The 20,402-nt window shown below is 40.8% G+C and overlaps 1 protein-coding gene across 2 annotated transcripts in view; it reads right to left on the minus strand.

Annotated features, from left to right (window-relative positions):
* Nucleotides 1-15,485, minus strand: part of UBE2Q2 (ubiquitin conjugating enzyme E2 Q2) — a gene marked incomplete at its 5' end in the record, with an annotated part of 68,298 nt that extends 52,813 nt beyond the window's left edge. For both annotated transcript variants that reach the window (XM_079698849.1, XM_079698848.1), the window contains 2 exons: nucleotides 4,173-4,274; nucleotides 15,285-15,485. In XM_079698849.1, the coding sequence (XP_079554975.1) occupies nucleotides 4,173-4,274; nucleotides 15,285-15,485 (303 nt within the window). The remainder of the gene's footprint in view (nucleotides 1-4,172; nucleotides 4,275-15,284) is intronic.
* Between the last annotated feature and the right edge of the window lie 4,917 nt (nucleotides 15,486-20,402).

Below are 20,402 nucleotides of genomic sequence, written 5' to 3' on the forward strand. Positions count from 1 at the left end.
GTTTGTCTAAACAAACAAACAAACAAAAAAAGACCTTACTAGGAAAACTGCAAAGAATAACTCGTTTCCATTTTTTTTTTTTTTTTTTTTGCGGTACGCAGGCCTCTCACTGTTCTGGCCTCTCCCCTTGCGGAGCACAGGCTCCGGACGCGCAGGCTCAGCGGCCATGGCTCACGGGCCCAGCCGCTCCGCGGCATGTGGGATCTTCCCGGACCGGGGCACGAACCCGTGTCCCCTGCATCAGCAGGCGGACTCTCAACCACTGCGCCACCAGGGAAGCCCTCGTTTCCATTTTTAAATCCAGATTTTTTAAAGCATATTTACTTTAAGTAAGCAAGGTAAATTATGTGCACAAACGTGTTTTTCATTGTTTAAAAAACTGTTTTCAATGTATAAGTTTAGAATTATGATTTAAGAATGGTCACTATCAGTAGCCATGATGGGCAGCAAGTAAGGCAACTTACTTCACTTGGTCAGGAACAGTTTCCTGGATGTCTCTAACCAAGAAAAGAGATGAAGAGAAAGGAGCAGGTTTATGAAGGACTGAGGAAAACAGACACAGAATTAGAATGGGTTAAACAAAGCAAAGAACAAGCCTTTCCAAAGTGGACAATGGAGCAAGTAAAAATGAGGAAAAAGGTGAGCCGTAAATTAGTACAAAAAAATATCCTCAAGCTTAAAAAGCAGCAAAGCCCCACCGTGGATTTGTTATCCATCCAATAAGCTGTTTTGTGCTCAGTACATAACAAAGACGAGGCAGGGTGAGCTGGACACAGCCCCGACACTCCAACCCCTGGTACAGGAAGAGCTACGGTAGCACTGTGGTGGAGATGCACCAAGCAGTAAGAAACAGGGCAGCACAGCTTCCAAGAATTTCAACTTCACGCTCCACCCAAAAGAGTGATTGAGGGATCGAAGGAAGTAACTAAGACCATCGGGAAGAATTTAAGGAATATTTTTAGAAGGGAGATGGACAGGTCTTAGAAATTTACTAGATAGTCTGGGGTTGAGGAGGTGGGAGTCAGGAAACACTGGTATAAAAAAGAACTCAAAGATAGTTCCCAGCTTCAGACATGGGTAACAAGTTTCATTATTTCATTTTGCCCCATTCACAATCACAGAGAGAATTTTTGAGGGGAAACATGATGCAGGAGGTGGAGTACTAAGAGGTAGATGAGTTTAAATTTAGATGTAATCATTTTGAACAGCCACAGCACATCTGAGTAAGATTCCCTGGATCTACGTGATATATAGACAGATAATGGGTTTCAAACTCAGGAGATAAATTTTATCTAGAGATACAGATTTAGGAATCACTGGAATACAGGCCATGATTTAAGTACTGGGGGTAGAAGAGATTACTCAGAGAAAGTGCAGAATGAGAAGAAAGAGGCAGACCAAGGAATAAGAGCTCAGAGGAGACCAAGGCAAGGCAATAGTAAGAGATAAAAACAGGAGACAGTGATCTGATGGAAATCCTCATCAGATTATCAGTTCCCAGAGGACAGGGATATGACTTGTCTTTTATACCCACCACTTACCACAAAGCCTGGCATAGAAGCCAATTTTTTAAAAAATACTTTTCTGCGTTCTACTACTAACAGTTTCCTGCATCCACCCAGGTGAAAAAAAAAGGTATGTATAATCCAGCATAGATATATATATATATTTATTTTTTTACTTCGTATACTAAAGGAGCCAGATTATAGACAATATGCTATGCCCTGCTTTTTCACTTTAGTATATCTTGGAACACTGTATGTGCTCTTGTGGAAAGACTGGCTGCATTCTTCTTAACTTCAACATGATATTCTATCATAAAACTATACAGTAATTTTTATTTAACCAGCTCTTTATTCGTGGACAATAAGGAATATGTGCTTGTTGAATGGAGGAATGTTTCAATAAGGAAAGAATCAACGGTATCAAAATGCTGCAGAAACTTTAGGACTAAAAAAGAAGTCCTGGATTTGGCAAGTACAAGTAAAAATTTTAGTACAACAAAGATGGCAGAATCCAGATTATAATGAATTAAAGGTGAGGAAATACAGCTTATTCTTATTCAAGAAACTAGGTTATAAAATAACTGGCAGAGAGTATAAGAAAGAGTGAAGCGTGTGTTTTGGCTTTTTTCTTTTATGTAAATGTTTATTTATAAAATTGGATCCCATTTTATATCCTATGTCAATTTACTTTATGAGCATTTTTTTGATGGATACTTTAGACATCAAAAAATAAACCCACTCATTTCTACTATTACAAAACTTACACCTTTAGATCTTTAGAGGCAACCTCCTAAGCAGTAAGGGAGCTAAGTCTATCCCTCTTTACCTGTCCTGTTGCCCCTTCCCTGCTGGAGATGTGAACATGTGTCTGTCTAGCTTTTAATTTTTTCCTCTTTCATGGCTCTCTTATTACTCTTATAATACTCTATAAACCAATGTTCTTCTGTTCTTAATTTTAAGAATAGCTGTGCTTAAACCACCTCTAACTTATGGTGACAAAAATCTGAGGTAAGTCTCTAAATTCCCCAAATGGTTAATTCTCCCCTTTACTATTAATAGAATAATCTATCCTTTCCTTATTGAGTATTTTGGTTCAATTTAACTCATTCTAAATTCTCAATTGCATGACTCTGTTTCTAAACTTCTAACTGCCTTTACTTGTCCAGCTCAGTGCCAGTACTCAATATTTTATTTTATTCACTATCTGGTCAGACAAGTCTCTCCTCATTTTTTTTCAACTCCATTATTGTTTTTGATTATTTACTCTTCAAAAACTTTAGAGTCACTTGTCAAGTCCCAAAAATAAATCTGTTGGGATTTTTACTGGAATTGCATTCAATTTATAAACTAACATGAAGCTATACAGATAACTGACATATTTATTATAAGGAGTCTGCCCATCTAGGAACACAGGAGTCAAGTCTTTCATTTTACTCAGCAAATTTTTGTAGTTTTCTTGATACAAAACCTGCACACCTAACCTTATTCCTAGGTATTTAATTTTTTTAATTTAATTAGAGTTGTCAATAAAATACTTGTCCACCATATTTTCTGATTATAGCTGATATTTGGGAAAACTTGATTTTTATATAATAGAACTTTTAACCAGTCATCTTTTTTTTTTTTTTTTGCGGTACGCGGGCCTCTCACCGCTGTGGCCTCTCCCGTTGCGGAGAACAGGCTCCGGACGCGCAGGCCCAGCGGCCATGGCTCACGGGCCCAGCCGCTCCGTGGCATGTGGGATCCCCCCGGACCGGGGCACGAACCCGCGTCTCCTGCATCGGCAGGCGGACCCTCAACCACTGCGCCACCAGGGAAGCCCTAACCAGTCATCTTAAAAATTGCTTTTTCAGCTGACTCCTTTGGATTTTTTTTTAAGGTAAACAATCATGTCAGCTGCAAATAATAATTGGTATTTTTCTGTAAGGACTTTGTGACATCATGGAAAAATGTAATGATAATGTTAACTTTAAAAAAGCATTTAAATTATACAAAATATAACCTCAACTATTTAAACATATGTATAAGAGTATGTGTATTTTACTAGCAAGGGAAAAAAATACCGATAAAAAATAGCCATCATGTCAACAATGGTTTATCAGGTAGAGAAAATAAAATTTCTATTTTCCTTTTTTTGTTGTTTTTAATTTTATTAGTTCTCTCACAATGGTCACTTATAGTTTTATAATCAAAGAAACCAGGTTTCTAAAATGGAAAGTTAGATTGTTTTATATATTAGAAAATAACTTTTTATTTATATACCTTTGACTTTTACCTCAGAGTTATAGACTCTTGACAGAAACAGCAATTGGTGTCATTCTGTCATTATTTCCCCCTCACATCTACCTTGGTCTTTTTCCCTTTTTCTACTTCCTACCTTGGCTAGTGGTACCAACCAAAAAGGCCTGCTTAGTTTAATGATTAGGATTCATGGAAAAGAGACCACCTAATTCCTGATCTAAATTAAGACTATACCTATGGGGAATAAAAATGAAAAACCAGGTATTAAACAGTAGAATATGAAGGACAAAAAAAAAGAAATCTTAAAGGAGCTAAAAACCAGGTTATCAAATAATCATTAAACAGGCTTCTATATCATATTACCTCTTAACACTTAAATTCTATATGTTCATGAGAAACAAAAAGTAGTGTGGCTTATTTTCTCACCGAATTGTTGTTCTTAATGTCTTCTAGACGTTCCAGAACTGATGTCAGATTTGGGTCATCAGAGTCCACAAACCATATTGGTGAAGAAGATGGATAAGATTCCTGTTACAGAGACACCTACGTTAAACACATTTACAGACAAGCTAACCTGGATATGCAATTAAACCTCACCACTAAATGGCAAGATGACCACAAATTTAAGTAAAACATATCATGGAAAGAAAAGTAACACATTAAAATCCATGTGTGGAGAAACAAAATTTTTAATGGATTTTTTTAAAACAAAAATTAAGTTTTACAGTTTAATCTTTCCTGTTCCATGTTACATAATTTATTAGTCTTAAAAAAAAAAGGACTTTACCCAGTAAGCAGTATGATTTAAAACAAACAGAAGAGAATACACTGCAAAAGTTATATTTCATCAAAAGTATGCAAGCACCAAGGAAGCCAGGCTTCCTTTCTTTACAAAGAAAGGTCTATCATGGTCTGGATTCACCAGCTTTAACGTTTAAGGGCTTTAAAATCTGGAATCACAATAAATCCCTCAAAAAGCAAAAACAAATTAAAAGCAAAAACTAAAAAACCCCAACCTTGAAGTAGTCTACAGAGTTAAACCATACTACTTTTTGCCTTTTAATATAATAAAACTACATTTCTAAGATTTATCTAGATGAGATCTAACTCTGAATTTTTTTAAATAAAGCAAAGGAATACATATCTAGGCACAAGTTTTTAAATCCTTACAAATGTTTAAAATGATTTTTTAAATCTTCTACTCACTATACTACTTGCCTTCTGAGTAGTGTAATTACAGAAGCTACTTTGAGATTTCTCTCCAATAGAAAATTGGCCCCTAAAAATCAATCCCATTTAATTTTGCCTTTTTCCTAATAATTTTCCATCCCTTCTTAGATTGCAAGGAAGACTGTAGCTTCTAAAGGATAAATTTCTTAAATGAGGTTAAGATTACTTCTTAAATACAGCAAGGTGTTAGAAAGGCAGAACAAACAGCAACATAGCTGTCTTAGGGCTACATTCAGTGCTCACTAGCCACGGGAGTTGGGCTCTGAGACAGGCATTCTCCTAGTACAGCTACTGTCTGTGTGCTCCAGCTCATCGAGGTCAATGATGTTCTTGAACACTGTAATAGGCTGCCTCTAAAATGGCCCCAATAATCTTAACCTCCTGGTAGTCACACCCTTGCACAATGTAATTCCCTCCCCTAGGCCTGAAGACTCACTTCTAACAAACAGAATACAATAAAAGTAATGGATGTCACCTCTAAAATTATGTTACAAAAAGAGAAGTTGTCTTGCTCACCCTCCCCTGCTCTTTCACTTGCTCCCCCGATGGAAGCAGCTCCTTACGGAGAGGCCCAAATCCACTTGGCAAGGGATTGAGAGAGGCCTCTGACCAACAGCCAGCTAGAATCTGAGGTCCTCAGACCAACAGCCTGAGGAGATGAATCCTACCAACAACTGCATGAATGAGTTGGAGGCAGCGCCTCTCCCTGTCCAGCCTTGAGTTGACTGCAGCATCAGCCAACACCATGACTGCCTTGTCAGAGACCCTGAGCCAGGGAAACCCAAGTAAGTCATGCACAGATTCTTGACCCGTAGAAACCGTGAGGTAATTTTGTTTTAAGCTGCTAAACTTGTTGCAGAGCAATATGTAACTAATTCAAACACCGTAAAATTCCAATATTTTATTCCATCACACAAACTATTACCAAGAAATGCTATTACAACATATATACTTTTAAAAGCACAATTACATGTGTTGATTTTAAAAGTTAATGAACTAAGCATGACATGTTTCCACCTATTAACAGACATTTACTCTGTTCATTTGTACTGTTTTCTATTATATATTAGGGAAAAGCCATTCTTATTAGTATTAGCTACAGTTAGGTTCTAGTCATAGAGAAACAACAATTTTGCAGAAACAGTTTAAAGAAGCACTGCTTTGAGAACTATAATCTCAATTATAATACAGTTGGAGCCACAGAAACTGATTATTTTTAAAGCATTTTACAAAATGTTGTTTAAAGAAAGAAAAACTGTATTGAAGTAGGACATCATTATATCCATTCAATAATGGTTTATTTTTGTATTCTCATTCCTCAAACTCTTACTGCGTCCCAAACCTCTTTAAGGCTAAAAGGTAAACAGACTGTCTTCAAAATTAATCCTATTCTTAAAGAGAATTACTTATTACATTTTCTTTAAATTCTTCAGCCTAGTTTGAGAACACACCATCTAAACCATTTTTATTGTTTTAGATTTATAGTTTCTTTAGCCTTAAAAGAAAAAAAAAGCACTAACTTCTCAGCTTCATTATGTAGGTTAAACTTCTGCATAAGCAAAAGAAAATATATGAATTGTTGCTCTGGACTAAAACCCCTCAAAACCATATTATGAGAATTGCAAAAAAAAAAAGAAAAAAAGGAAAGAAATACTGAGATCAGTTACTACCTATGCCATATTTTTCTAATCCTGTACAAAAGAAGACAGGATATATACTAGGTCTAAGCAACTATGTTAACAGTTCTCAAGTGGGGCCCTTGGACTCCTAGGTCCAAACTATTTCTACAAGAATACTAAGATGTTAATCGACTTTTTCACATTGACATCTGTACCAATGGTGCAGACATAATGGTGGGTAAAACTAACTGCTGGTACCTTAGCACAGATAAAGGCAGTGACACCAAACTATACTTGAAGACATGGTATTCACCACCAGTCATTCAAGGTGTTTAAAAGGAAAAAAAAGGTATTTCACTTATGAATGTCTGTGATGAGGCAGTTATTTTACTAAATCTCAATCCTCATGTCTTTTTAATATTGCAAGTGATGAAATGTGAAGCACACATGAGCACTCCAACAGAACACATGAGAAAAAGCACTTGTATGACAGTTGTGAGCTGAACTAACCACTTTCACAGGACACAATTTTCACTTGAAAGAATGACTGACAAACAATGGTTATTCCAACTTGGATTTTTGATAGATGTTTTCTCCAAAAAGAATGAAGAGAGCCTGTCATTTCAAGGAAAACACAGGACAGTATTTATGGCCAATGATAAAATTCAAGCTTTCAAGCAAAAATTAGAATTTTGCAAAACCTGTATCCACCACTGTGAGCCTGACAGCTTCCTAAAAGTATTCTGATGAGGTTGATGGTGATATTAATGAATATAATGTTTTCATGTCACCTAACGGAATGTATCAACATTTAGAAGATTTCAGTGAACCAATATTTTCCAAAGACCAATGCATGATGTCATAATATCATGGGTAAAAGATCCATTCAAAGTTCAAGAAAAAAACAAGTTTGGGTAGAGTATCCAAAAAGAATATCTACAACTATCAAAAATAGCTGTTACAATATTCCTTTTTCCAATCAAGTATCTGTGTGAGGCTGGATTTTCTTCCTATTACTTCAATTAGAACAACATATCACCACAGATTGAATGCAGAAGCAAAAGCAAATGACAGACCAGACATCAAAGAGATTCACCTCAAAAAATATAAAATTGTGGGGGTTCCCTGGTGGCGCAGTGGTTGAGTCCGTCTGCCGATGCAGGGGACACGGGTTCATGCCCCGGTCCGGGAAGATCCCACATGCTGCGGAGCGGCTGGGCCCGTGAGCCATGGCCACTGAGCCTGCGCATCCTGCGCATCCGGAGCCTGTGCTCCACAACGGGAGAGGCCACAACAGTGAGAGGCCCACGTACCGCAAAAAAAAAAAAAAAAGTAAAATTGTGCCACTATTCTCATTAAGATGTTTTGGTTTAGAACATAAGGTCATTTTCCACAAAAACATTCATATTAACATGTAATGAGTTTATCTTAATGAATATTTTAAATATTTGTTTTAATTTCTAATGATAAATATTGATAGATAACCTACATAAACAAAAGCTCCTTGGGACCTCAATATATTTTTAATAGTGTAAAAGAGTCTTGACTCCAAAAACCTTGATAACTGCTGCCTGCCCCCTATCCCCCAACCTTTTTCCTCCTCACTCTCAGAATTTCTTCCTTGGAAGAAACATCCTTTTATCATTCTATATTAATGTGGTTCTACTGAGGTTAGTTTTCCTATCTCCTTCCCATCTTCCTGCCTCCCTCCCTTGACCCAAAACCTGATCACAGGTCTCTACCAGCCTATCCTACTCCCAGTGGTTAGCTGTCAGATGAGCTAAACCAGGCAAATCTGGGTCTTCTCTGGGACTAGAGCCGTCTTTCTTGGAGATCCAGCATCACAAGGACAATGTTGGCCAACAGGGGTAGCCAGCATATATCTTGCCAAAATAGAGAGGGTTAAAAGAAACCAAACTGTTTTCTAGAGGGTCATAGATATTTATACTATACTTTGTGCCATGACTGTGAGAATGCCCATTTCACTTCACACCTGCTAACATTTTTACCAGTCTGATAAATAAAAGCTGCTACCTGGAAGAAAAAAAAAAAAGTTCCCATACAATATAATTTGTTACATCATCTCCAAAAACCAATTCATCAACAAGAACAGAAAGCTATCACTTCTAGGAAAATTTCAAAGGATATTACCTATATGCACAAGGATTTAGCTCTAGCTATTAATCTTCAAAGCATTACTTAAAATAGAAGAAAACAGAAACCACCGATAGTAGGAGACACGAATGACTCAATGCTATAGTCACATAACAGAACAGCACATGATAATTGAAGACATTGTAGGAGTAAGTTTATGACAAAGGTCTACAATATTACTGAGTGAAAAATCAGGTAACAAAATAATCTGATTTTTTTTAAAAGGAAGAGGGAATCTACATAAACATAAGAGAAAAAAGATGACCAGATGACAAGATATGTACCATAATTTTGACAGTGGTGTCTTCTGAGTGGTAGAATTACAGGTGGGTTTTTTTTTTCTAGTTTTGCTTATCTGGTTTTTAGACTTCTTAAATGTCTTATTTTCCACATTATAAAATATCCACTACCACCACCTCTGGAAACTGAATCTTCAGCCCAAATTTCACATCATGGTCAAGGCTTGTTCAGTGTAATATTTAGAAGACAATCTACATACTTTGAAAGGCCTCTAAAATTATCACCAATATTTAAAACTAAGCATTAATGCTTTCAACCTCTCATATACCTCAAGCTTTTCAATTTTTACAAGGTTAACAACTAAGCTTTGTATCTATCTTGAAAAGATAGTTTCCTTACTATTTCTCTTTAAAATGACCCATGATATACAATTTTTAAACAACAGATGGTGCTCTAAAATCCCAGTGTAAGTTCAAGCAGCTTTCCTTACATTAAATGTTTGAGTGCTTCGAACACCTCTCTTTCTCGCCAGATATGAAAATTTTAGACAATTATCTAAGCATCTAATTACTCAGGGACCCTGTTTTTCCTCAATTCTACTATTAGTTTTATAGTGATTTTAAGGCTTGAAGGATGAAGTTGTCTGTGACCACCACCACATAAAGGTTACCGTAAGTGGACAAATTTCAAAGAAGTTCACCACCACGGCCACTGCCACCATAAAATGTTGTGCTGTCCTAATCTAAGGCAACATAACTCAAGGTTAATGAAACCAACCTCTTTGCTTGTCATTGCCTAAGGAGTTTGTCTTGTTCAGAAATAGCTTTCTTTACCTATTTTTCCACATAAATCCACTAAGAGACCGATGTGTGGCTCTATATCAAGCACCAGCCAGCAAAACTGCCTGCCAGACTGCTCAGTTTCTGGCATTTTTCCAAATGACATGAAATCCTTGGAGATGGCTGTATCCTAACTTTTTTTGAAAATTGATACACATACTTCTTGTTGAAGGTTCAAAGGTATAACAGTTTTAATTCTTCTGGAGAACAGCTATGGGACACTCTATTTTCACCCTTTGCTGTTCAATAAATGTGGGATGGAGAATGAAATAAACTGACAGAATTACCATATGGTAGCTTAATAAAATTCTAAATGACCTGACAACATAAAAAAGCTACTCAAAAAAAAGAAGAAAGAAAAAGAGATTGCTCCCTGATAATCATTTTACAAGTAAACAACATACAACTAAGTATCTAACATGACCAGAGCCCAGAGAAGCAGAGTAAAAACACTAACATTTGGTAAAAGAAAAATGCATATATACCCCTGTGATCTGAAAAAAATTCCTAAGTGTTTGTTTGAATAGCAAATTACAGCTAATCAAAACATCATTCTAAAGGCACTGAGGCAGAGAAAACAAAAGTGCTGAAGAGATTTCAAACCACCTATCTGCAGAAACCACTGGTTTCCTTGGTTCTGAGTCTGCTTTGTCTTTCAGAATGATCTTTCAGAAGAGAACACAGAACACTATTACAATGGCCTTGGAAAAAGGGACCTCTGCTTCACCACTCTGGCTCTCCAGTAATGCTTTATTTGGCAGGGACTATTCAAATTCAATTCCCCACCCCTCAACTAACTGACATTTATCTAATACTATCCTTTTCCAGGCCTAAGGAAGTTTAACAACAACAACAACGAAAAAAACAAGTTACTAAAGGATACACCATTCACAAAATGGAAATCTAAGTCTCCTCTCTTCATGTACCTGTTCCTTTCAAGGAAGGGCATAAAAATGGAGATGAGGGAAGAGAGATGCCAACTAGGAATTTGACTCTATATTATAAATTGGTCAAATGAATGGAAACAATGATTCCTCTGGACTGAAAGTACCACTGAGGTGCTTAACATGACAGCTGTGATACTTCCAAAAGATTCTCCAGGAGTTCAGTTTGGAAAAGTAATCTGTCCCAGGAGAGTAGACCAAAGAAAAGGTCTTGGGCTCTTTAGTCAAGTTTTGTTATTTCCTTTGTATAACCTTCCCTGGGCTACTTTTTATCAATGTAAAGACTAGAAACAAGAAAAATGAAGAAATTAACAGCACTGGTTTATTTCCCATGAAAAGCTATTAAAAAAGCATTTCTAAAAGTGTTATTCAGCCGCTAATGACACCATCACTTTTATATTTGTAGAGATCATTATCACTGTTGAAGAGCTTTCCTATATATGCTCTCATGTGGGGCAAAAAGTATTATCTATTTTATAGAAAAATACAGTGAAAGTAGTAATTTGCTTAAGGTCCCAATGACTAAAGACTAAATTTTTTTCCGTCTCCTAAACTCTCAGCTCTAACGTTTTTAATTTAATATCTTGCTGTTAGGGTGGGGAGGGGGGTAACCTTTTTGGCAATGATGAATAGAAATTTAATTTAAAAAATGTTCCACCACAAATAGCCTGGCAAATAGCCACTCAGGCAGAAAGAGTAATGATTTATGCTACACAAATAATAAAGTACTATGAGGTTTTATTTGTTTACCAGCTAATTTACTTCCTGGGGGGGATTTCTCACTCTAAAACAGCGATTCCCTACCAAGAGTTCCCAAATGCCAAGAAGTCCATAAAAGGAGTAATGGAGTTGCCAAGTTATGCTAAATATTTCAAAAGGACTAAAACAAAGTCCTACACTAGCTCCCAATAAGGCTGCACAAGTTATTAAAACGAGCTGCTTTGCTTTTAGGTGTGATCATAACAACTGGATGTTAGCACTGACTGGCAATTAGATCTATTTACTGAAAATGGAAAGCCAATACTTCTAAGTTTGCATGACAAAATTTCATATCATGAGTTCACAGAAAACAAGTTAAAAAAAGACTCCTTGAAGTTGAACATAGCACTCTTTCCATTTCATACTTAAGATTAGGACAAAGTTATAAAACAGAAAAAAAATTTAGCTTCATTCCCTTGGCCTGAAGAGTAACACATCTATGCCTTGTTTTTTTGGTTTGTTTTTTGTTTTGTTTTGTTTACTTCTTAAAACGCTTTCATGTGAAGTCAAATTGCAGATTTCCTATCGAACCCTAAGTGGCCTTTTAAATATTTATGCACTACCCATGACACTTTCTTGATGTTTTCTCTGCCCTTTTGACAAACTCTTGGCAGTTAACTTACATGGTAGTTAAGATTTTTGTTCCAACAGAATATAGCTAAAATGGTGGCCATATCATCAATAGTACAAATATTTACTGAGCATTTAGTGAGTGGAAGATGAAAAATATAACTATAGAATATTCCCCCCTGCCACCATAAAAAAGACTTTAAAAAAATCCACAACTATTATAATAGAATATTAAGAAAACATAACCAAAGCAGTAAACAGTTAAGGACTATAGAAGACAGGAAAGGAAATAGATATCAGCATGAACAGCTTATGACTAGAAGAGCCTTGGGGATAGTCAGACATGTCAAGACAGACTGGGGTAAGGTAAGGGGCACATTCCACATGGGAAAAACTGCTGATGCAGAAGCCTGAAAGAAAAAGGGGGCACAATATCTTTAGAGGACTACTCAGAAATTGACATGCAGGTGTATAAGAAAACAACTAGTGAGGTACCATTCACTCAAACATTACAGAAACCGCCTAAGGATGCTTCTTGATAAGCATGGAGAAGACAAGGCCTGGCATGTAGAAGAGTTCAATAAATATCTGGGAATAAGAGGAAATAAGAGGAAAAGTTTTTTAAAAGATAGATCAAAATTATTATTTTTTTTAAGAGCTAAAACTTTTTAGAGAATAGCAAATCAAACACAGACCTGACATATGAAATCCAGCCCCATTTTTTCCTTGCTCCTTCCCCTCTAAGAAAATGGCATCAACAAGAGCAAACCATGCTGATTTTATCTAAACACTCAGCCATGCTTAAAGAGTCTTTATCTTTTAGAGATACACACCGAAATATTTACAGATGAAGTGATATGTCTGGAATCTGCTTCAAAATAATCCAAGGTGGCGTATAGATGAAATAAGATTGGCCAAAAGTTTATCACTGTTGAGGCTGGGTACGTGGAGGTTCTCCACACTATTCAACTTTTTATATGTTTGATGTTTCTCCATAATAATGTTAACACACGTTCGTATACACTGAGCATCTACCATGATAATTATGTTCTGATAATGTGTCATAATTCACTAACATCTCAATTTGAATAGTTTGTATTAGTGGTACCATTATACTAGTCCCCACCAGAGCCTCCTTTTGCCAGGTGCCTCTAATTCACTTCTTGTTCCACTTCCTAATCCAGGTCATCACTCAGTATCTTTCTGTGCAGCTGACTCCATCAGCCTCCAATATGGTTCTCAATAGGGCACTGCTGGCATTTGAAGCGGGATAATTCTCTGTCGTGGCAGACTGCCTGAACATTACAAGACATCTGGCATCCCTGTACCCCTGCCACTAAATGCCAGCACAGCACAGCAACACCACCATCCCACCCCCACTGGGATTACCAAAACCACACACTTTTCCTAATGCCACCCACTGTAGAGAACCACTCCTAGTCCTGGATGGCAAAAACATCTTCCCATTTACCTGACTAACTCAGCAGCTCCCCCACAAGCCTACAAGGGCACTCTGTCATTGAAACCAGCCCTACTTTTCCCTGGCCATACCTGAACCTGTACCAGAATAATCACCATTCAGACTAGCCAGTCTCTTTATCACCTACTTCATGCTCACTACTACTTCCTGTTTTCCATTCTTGGAAAATCTTCACCTTCACCAGCCTACATCCTGAGCTTCTCGAGTCTCATTATAACTTCTCTACTCCTAATCAATCTACGTTTTCTCAAGCTTTGCTGTCTTTTTTGGATGGAGTTTCCTCTGCCTGAAATGCCCTTTCGCTCCCTTCCAAAATTCTACTCACCTGTGAAAGCCCAACTCCACAATCAGCCTCTCCTCAAGGCCTTCTCTGAAGCGACCCCACCACCACCAAAGTCAAAGTTAATTGCTCTCTTTGGTCTTCATGATGATACCACAGAACTTGGTCACACTTCGCTGCGTAAAACTCTTCCCCCAAGAAGACTGAGTTCTGAAAGCAGGGACTGCGCTACCCAGTTGTGCAAAACCAGCGCCTAGAACAGAACACCTGAGTACAGCTCTTTACTGAACTTTTTTTTTCTGAAATATACACCTGCTCCCCAGTATTCTGAAAACTACTTTAATGTTAATTATCATAACTTCAAGTCTTTTACAGACTCTGGAGCACCAGGTACGCTGCAGGCTAGGCACTTAAGTACCTACTAACTTAACAAAAGGGAGTTTAAAGACGCCAGACTCGGTTTTAGCCATATTTACAGAGGAACGTGAAACCTTAACTCCTGTTATAAGAGGCATATTCCGCAGTTTGGACAAATACCCTAAGTCAATTTCACAACGAACAGCCTCATCATACACTTTTATGAAGAAACTTATTTAACATTTCAATTTTTTTTTTTACGCGTTTCTGACGAGCTTTCAGATGAAGTTAAAGAGTGAGCTTTAAAGGGTCATCTCGGCTTTTTGACATAAAACAATCCTACTGGGCAGCAGACTTGGGCACGTATCTCCTTTCGCCAGCTCCTAATCTGAACGGCTTACCCACAGGAGGGGCTGCACAAACACACTCCCAGAACACCTGCCGCATCCAAGGTCCAATGCGCCTTCGGAAACGCGTTAGCGCGGAGCCAGGCCAGCAGTAAGGGGATAATTCAAACAGTGCCAGAGGCTGCATTCTAAACTTTTTTTCCTCAAATGCGGCAGTTTTCAGTGTTAGTTCTTCCTTAAGCACAAACTTAAAATATAATTGGGGGAATACGCGGAACCAGCGAAATCTGACTGGAAAAGGACGAGCTCAAACTTGAGGGCCCTTCGCCTGCCCCTCCGGGGCTCAAACAACAGCCGACCCACCGCACCGCGGCCCCGGGGGCAGGCCCCTGGCTGTGGGCGGCCATGGCGACCCAGCGAGGGCTCGGCCGGCAGCGGTCTCCCACCTCAGGGCGCGGCGACGGGGGCCGAGAGGGACCAGGAGTCCCAAACCCAGGCCGGCGGGAAGAGCCGGAGAAACGAGCATACCGCCTCCTCCCACCCGAGCCGCGCGCAGTCCCGGCGGGGCTGGGCCGGGCCCTTCTCCGGGGAAAGGGGCGGGCCCGCCCCGCCCGGGGGTCCGAGGGGCCTCTCCGGGGCAAGCTCCCCTTTGTCCGGGGACTCTGGGCGCCCCTTTCCTCCCTGGCCCGGCCCTGCGGGGCTGCGGCCGGGCGCCTCACCGTGATATTGCAGTGGAGTGTGAGCGGCGGCGGCGGGGAGTGAGGGCTGCCCGGCGGCGCCGGTGGCGGCGCCGGTGGCGGCACCAGGAACTGGCAATGCAGCTCGTCCAGCTTCCAACTGACGATGCGGAATCTCTCGTGGTTCTTGTCGAAGATGGACGCCAGGAACTTCAGCTCGGCCTTGAGCCCTGACACGGACATCTTCCCCTCATCTCCGGCGGGAGGGGTGCGGAAGGGGAGCCGGGCCCGGAGCCGCCGTCACGGCCGCGACCGCCCCGCGGGGCCGGCCCGGGCCGCGCTCTCGCGGCTCCGCCTCTCCCCGCCGCCGCGGCCCGCGTCGGTCGGGGCTGGAAAATGGCGAGGGGCTGTGTGGCGGCCTGGGCGGCTGCTCCCTTTGTAACTCACTCCACCGGCAGGAGGCGGCTGCCCCGCGGCTTAAAAGGGCAACAGCGACACCACCCCCGCTACCGCCTTGGGAAACGGCTGCCCCCGCTACTGCCTGGGAAAGGGCTGCCCCCACCCCGCCCCCATCCCTCCCCGCCCCGGCGCGTGCACGCGGCTAGCGCGCGCGCCCGCCAGGCCGCCCCCTCCTCGCCGTGACCTAGACCGCTTCCGTCCGGCCCACCTGCTCTGCTCTAGACCGCGGACGCCAGGCTCGAGCCAGCTGGCGCCCCGGCCTCTGATCACCAGGCGCCTGAGACCCCCGCGCGCCCCTGTCCCTCAGCCCTGGACCAGACACGTGCGCGGCCTACTGCGCCGGCCACGTCGGCGGGGCAGCGGACGCGCGCCGGCCCCTGGGGGCGGTGCTCCGCGAGGCTACGAGCGGGCCACCCACTCACCTGACCGGGCCCCGGGCCCTCCCTGGTGGGAAACTGCGGGCTGCGGGGAGCATTCGGGACCCGTATCGGCCCACCTAGCTTCATCTCCGCTATTCTCATCCTAGTCACCTAGCCACCACTTTAGCCTGAGTTCCTGCCAGGACCTTCTCGCCGGACTCTGCTCACTCCTTTGCTCTCAAACAATCCTTTTACCAAAAAATGATAATTTGGTCTCTGCCGGCTGCTCCCTCCCACCTCTCGCAGTTTCATCCTTCCCCTTACCCACTACCTCTGTTCACTCTGGCATTCATTTTCTCTCCCTCTTTCCAGCCTTGAGCTTTTGTCATTGCCCAAGCTTAAGATAACTCTCTCCACCTCCCATGGAGGCAGGACTGGCCTATTTTCAGTAAAGTCTTAGTTCAAATGTCATCTCAGAAAGGGCCTCCCTGACCACCTAATCTAAAATAGCCACCTAGGCATGGACATATATACACTACCAAATGTAAAATAGATAGCTAGTGGGAAGAAGCCACATAGCACAGGGAGATCAGCTTGGTGCTCTGTGACCACCTAGGGGGTTGGGGATAGGGAAGGTGGGAGGGAGAGGCAAGAGGGAGGAGATATGGGGACATATGTATATGTATAACTGATTCACTTTGTTATAAAGCAGAAACTAACACACCATTGTAAAGCAATTATACTCCAGTAAAGATGTTTAAAAAATAAATAGCCACCTAGTCACCCTGTATCACATCATCCTATGTTAATTTCTTTCTCATCACCTGTCACTATCTGATATTTTTCCTGTTTATTTATTGTTTCTGCCCAACATGAATGTCTTATGCAGAGCCATAGTCCCAGAACCTGGAACAAGGCCTTTTATGTAATAGACACCCAATGTTATGAATGTATGCTCCTATCTGGAATCCACAGCACTTAACACAATCCCTGGCATATTCTAGATGCTCCCAAAATGGATGGAGGACTGCGTGGCAGTGCAAAGGAATATAACATAATTGGCAGGTAATTAATAGTGTGTTTAGTGGTATGTCCTAGAGGCAGGACCAGTTTCATGGGTGTGCAACCTGTAGTTGCATAGGGGTCCTGGCTTAGAAGGGCCTTGTGCTTGGTTTAATTCTCTGCTAATAATTTTCCAACAAGGGGCTCTGCATTTTCCTTTTGCACTGGTCTTGACTGGAGGTACCTAGCCTTCTCTGGTGCCTAAATGTATCCTACTTCATGATCTACAAATGGCCCCTTGTCTACTGGTCCTTTAGATAACAAAATTCAGAACAACACTGGGAGGTAGTAAGTCCACTGAATGGGGAACATTTTAAAAGTTTTTATTTTCATTTACTTCTGAGATATCGTATCATGCTATATTGCCTTTCAAGGGGTCACAGACCCCTCTGAGAATCTAATAAAAGCTATGATCCATCCTCCCAGGAAAATACCTCTGCATGTAAAGTGTTGTATTTATGGGGATTCCTGGCCCTGGCACTAGAGGTACCACTATGAACTGGGACTGGGAGAAGAAGGGGTTCCAGTCCTGAGCTCTGAGCCAGAAATAACTAGGATACTGTATTGGCATTATTGCTGGGTTAAGCACAAGTGTGGCTTGCTGCTTTTTTTTCCTGCAGTCCCCAGTACTCTTGGGACCCTAACAGGCATGGCAGTCACAGACCAGGACTTGAGACAAAGAGAACAAATTGTTCAGAACTTGGTATGATTTTGAGAAATAAAATTCCCTGAATAAGTTATTTAATCTATCTAAACTTTATTTTGTTATCTCTAAATTGCTATGAGAAAATAGAGCTTTATAAATTGCAAACACTTTTACTAGTTATATCTCAGAAATATATATATATATATATTAATTTCACAATCCCATTTTTTGAGTATCTGCTGTGTTCCAAGCCCTAAGAGAGCTAGAAATGTAAATAGATACAGTCCCCGAATTCAAGAAGCTTAAAATCTAGCATCAAAAACAAAACATTGTTTCCTGGTGCAAATAACAGAAAAGTGTGACTTAAAGCGGCTTGGACAATAAGGAAATATATTACTTCACGTAATAGGAAGTCCAGAATCAGGGCAGGCACTAGGATTGGTTGATTAAAGCTTTGATAATATCAAGAGCGCAGACTCTCTATTTCCTTTGTCAAGCTGAGAGCAAGGTGGCTGGAGCTGTTCTTGCAGGTCACATCCAGACATAACAATATCCAGAATCAGAAAGGACTGTTTCTTCCATGTCTCCTTCCAAGACATGAGGATTTTCCAAGAATATACCCAGCTGACTTCTCTTCCGTGTCGTTGGACAGAAATGTGTCACAAGCCTACCCCTAAACCAATCACAGGTAAATGGATGGGATCATTCATTGGACTTCCAGTCATCTGGGGTGGAATGGATATTGGGGAGTCAACCATAATGTCTACTACAGACTCATAAATAAAGACAACATCAGATCACATTTGATAAGAGGTTCAAACTACTGAACTATGACATATCAGAGGAGGAAGAAATTAATTCGAGAAATTACTTTCATAAAAATATGGCCATGTTCAGAGAACATCCAAGAGCCCAGCTGATTATATAGTACAGCAAGGTGCCAAAAAGAAGATATAGTTGAGATTTTATTTGAGCCTGGATTTTGGAAACCTGAAATACCTGGGACTACTGCAGTTTCATTTGGTGAGAGTCATCACTTTTAAGAAGATTAATCTGGCATTAGTGCACAAAATAGATTACAATGGGTTTAAAACTGTCAAGTAGCCCACGAAGAAGAGGCAGGAAACCCAGATTCTAGATCTGGTGTGCCATTAATTCCATGGAGCAAGTCACATCCAACTCAGACATTCTCCGGCTCCAAACAATAGAATCTTTTGGATTGGTCCAAGTCAATAGTGAGAAACACCGAAATAGAAATGGCAGTGGGCATGGAAAGACTACACTGATTCTAGGGATATTTCTGAAGTAGAACTGCTAGATCTTAGAGCTGATTCAGGGATAGAGGAAGGGAGAGAAGTGTTGCTTTGTTTAAAGTAACAATTTGAAATTTCTAGGGCAGGTGGCTGGGAAGGAGTGATACTATTGACACAGCCAGACAAAGATGAATTTGAGGTGCTGATGGGACCTCACACAGAGAATTGTATTATAGGTCTGGAGTTTATAAGGGAAGTCAGAGCAAGGGACATATACTTGTGGATCAGCTAAACGGGATGATAGTCGAAGTCGAAAGTCAGAGGATGACCCGTGTGTCAAATTATTTGTGGAAAGGGCAAGAAAGATCAGGACCAAGAAAAAGCCGTGGGCTTTAGGGATTAGGAGGTCAATGGTGTTTTAGAGAAAACAATAGAATGATGGGCATGGGGTGGAAGTGGAGACAGTGTATGCAGACTACTACCTTGAAAGGTTTCAGAGTGATGAGAAAGAGAAATGAACAGTCATGTAGTAGCATAGCAAAGGGAAGCTTTGGGGGTTTGTATTGTTTTTATTATAGTATGGACAGAGGTGGATTTACTGTGTCACTTAAGATTTAGGGCCCCTTACACAGGCATAGGCCCCCTTCTGTATAAATATGAGCTTTGGGTTTTAAGTTGGTATTTGTAATTTTGTATTCTTTTTCTTGAAGAGAGCTCTCAAGATTGAATAAGCTTCAGGCCCTACAAAACCTGGATCTGCCCCTATGGAGAGAGCCCCTATGGAGAGAGGCAATGAAAATTGAAGACACAAGAGGGGAGATAAGGCGTAGAACTAGGTTCTGGTAGAGAAGCGAAAGGACGGGATAAGGAGCTACTCATAGAGAGGAATTCCCCCTCCAAGGAGGATGAGGGTGGGGGAGAGAACTGGGGAACACACAAAGCAGTGTTGAGTTAGATTGGAGGGTTGTTGAGAGACCTCATGCTGAATAAATTACCTTGAATATAACAAGGCACGTTCAGGGATGGGCAAGACAGATAAATACAGAAGCCAGAGGACAACAGAGCGCTGACAAAAATGGGTTGAAAACTCTGACCATGGAGTCCCACCTGGATGCACATGAAGGACCATGAGAAGAAGGTGGGCTTGAGAGTCTGGAAGTCTCCAGGCAGACAGAGCAAGTTCAGTATGAAAGAAGGAGTGGGAGAAATCACAACGTGTACAGAATTGCAAACTTCAAGAACTTGAATGTGGAATAATTCCCAGTGACAGCATATTCCATGCTACTCTGTTTCAACATATCCTGTAGGGCTACTCTCAAATGCCTTTATCCTTTTTCAAGCCTTCCCTAGTCCTCTAAAATGAATTTAATCTCTCCTTTTC

Source organism: Hyperoodon ampullatus (assembly GCF_949752795.1).
Source record: "Hyperoodon ampullatus genome assembly, chromosome: 3".
Classification (NCBI taxonomy): Eukaryota; Metazoa; Chordata; class Mammalia; order Artiodactyla; family Ziphiidae; genus Hyperoodon; species Hyperoodon ampullatus.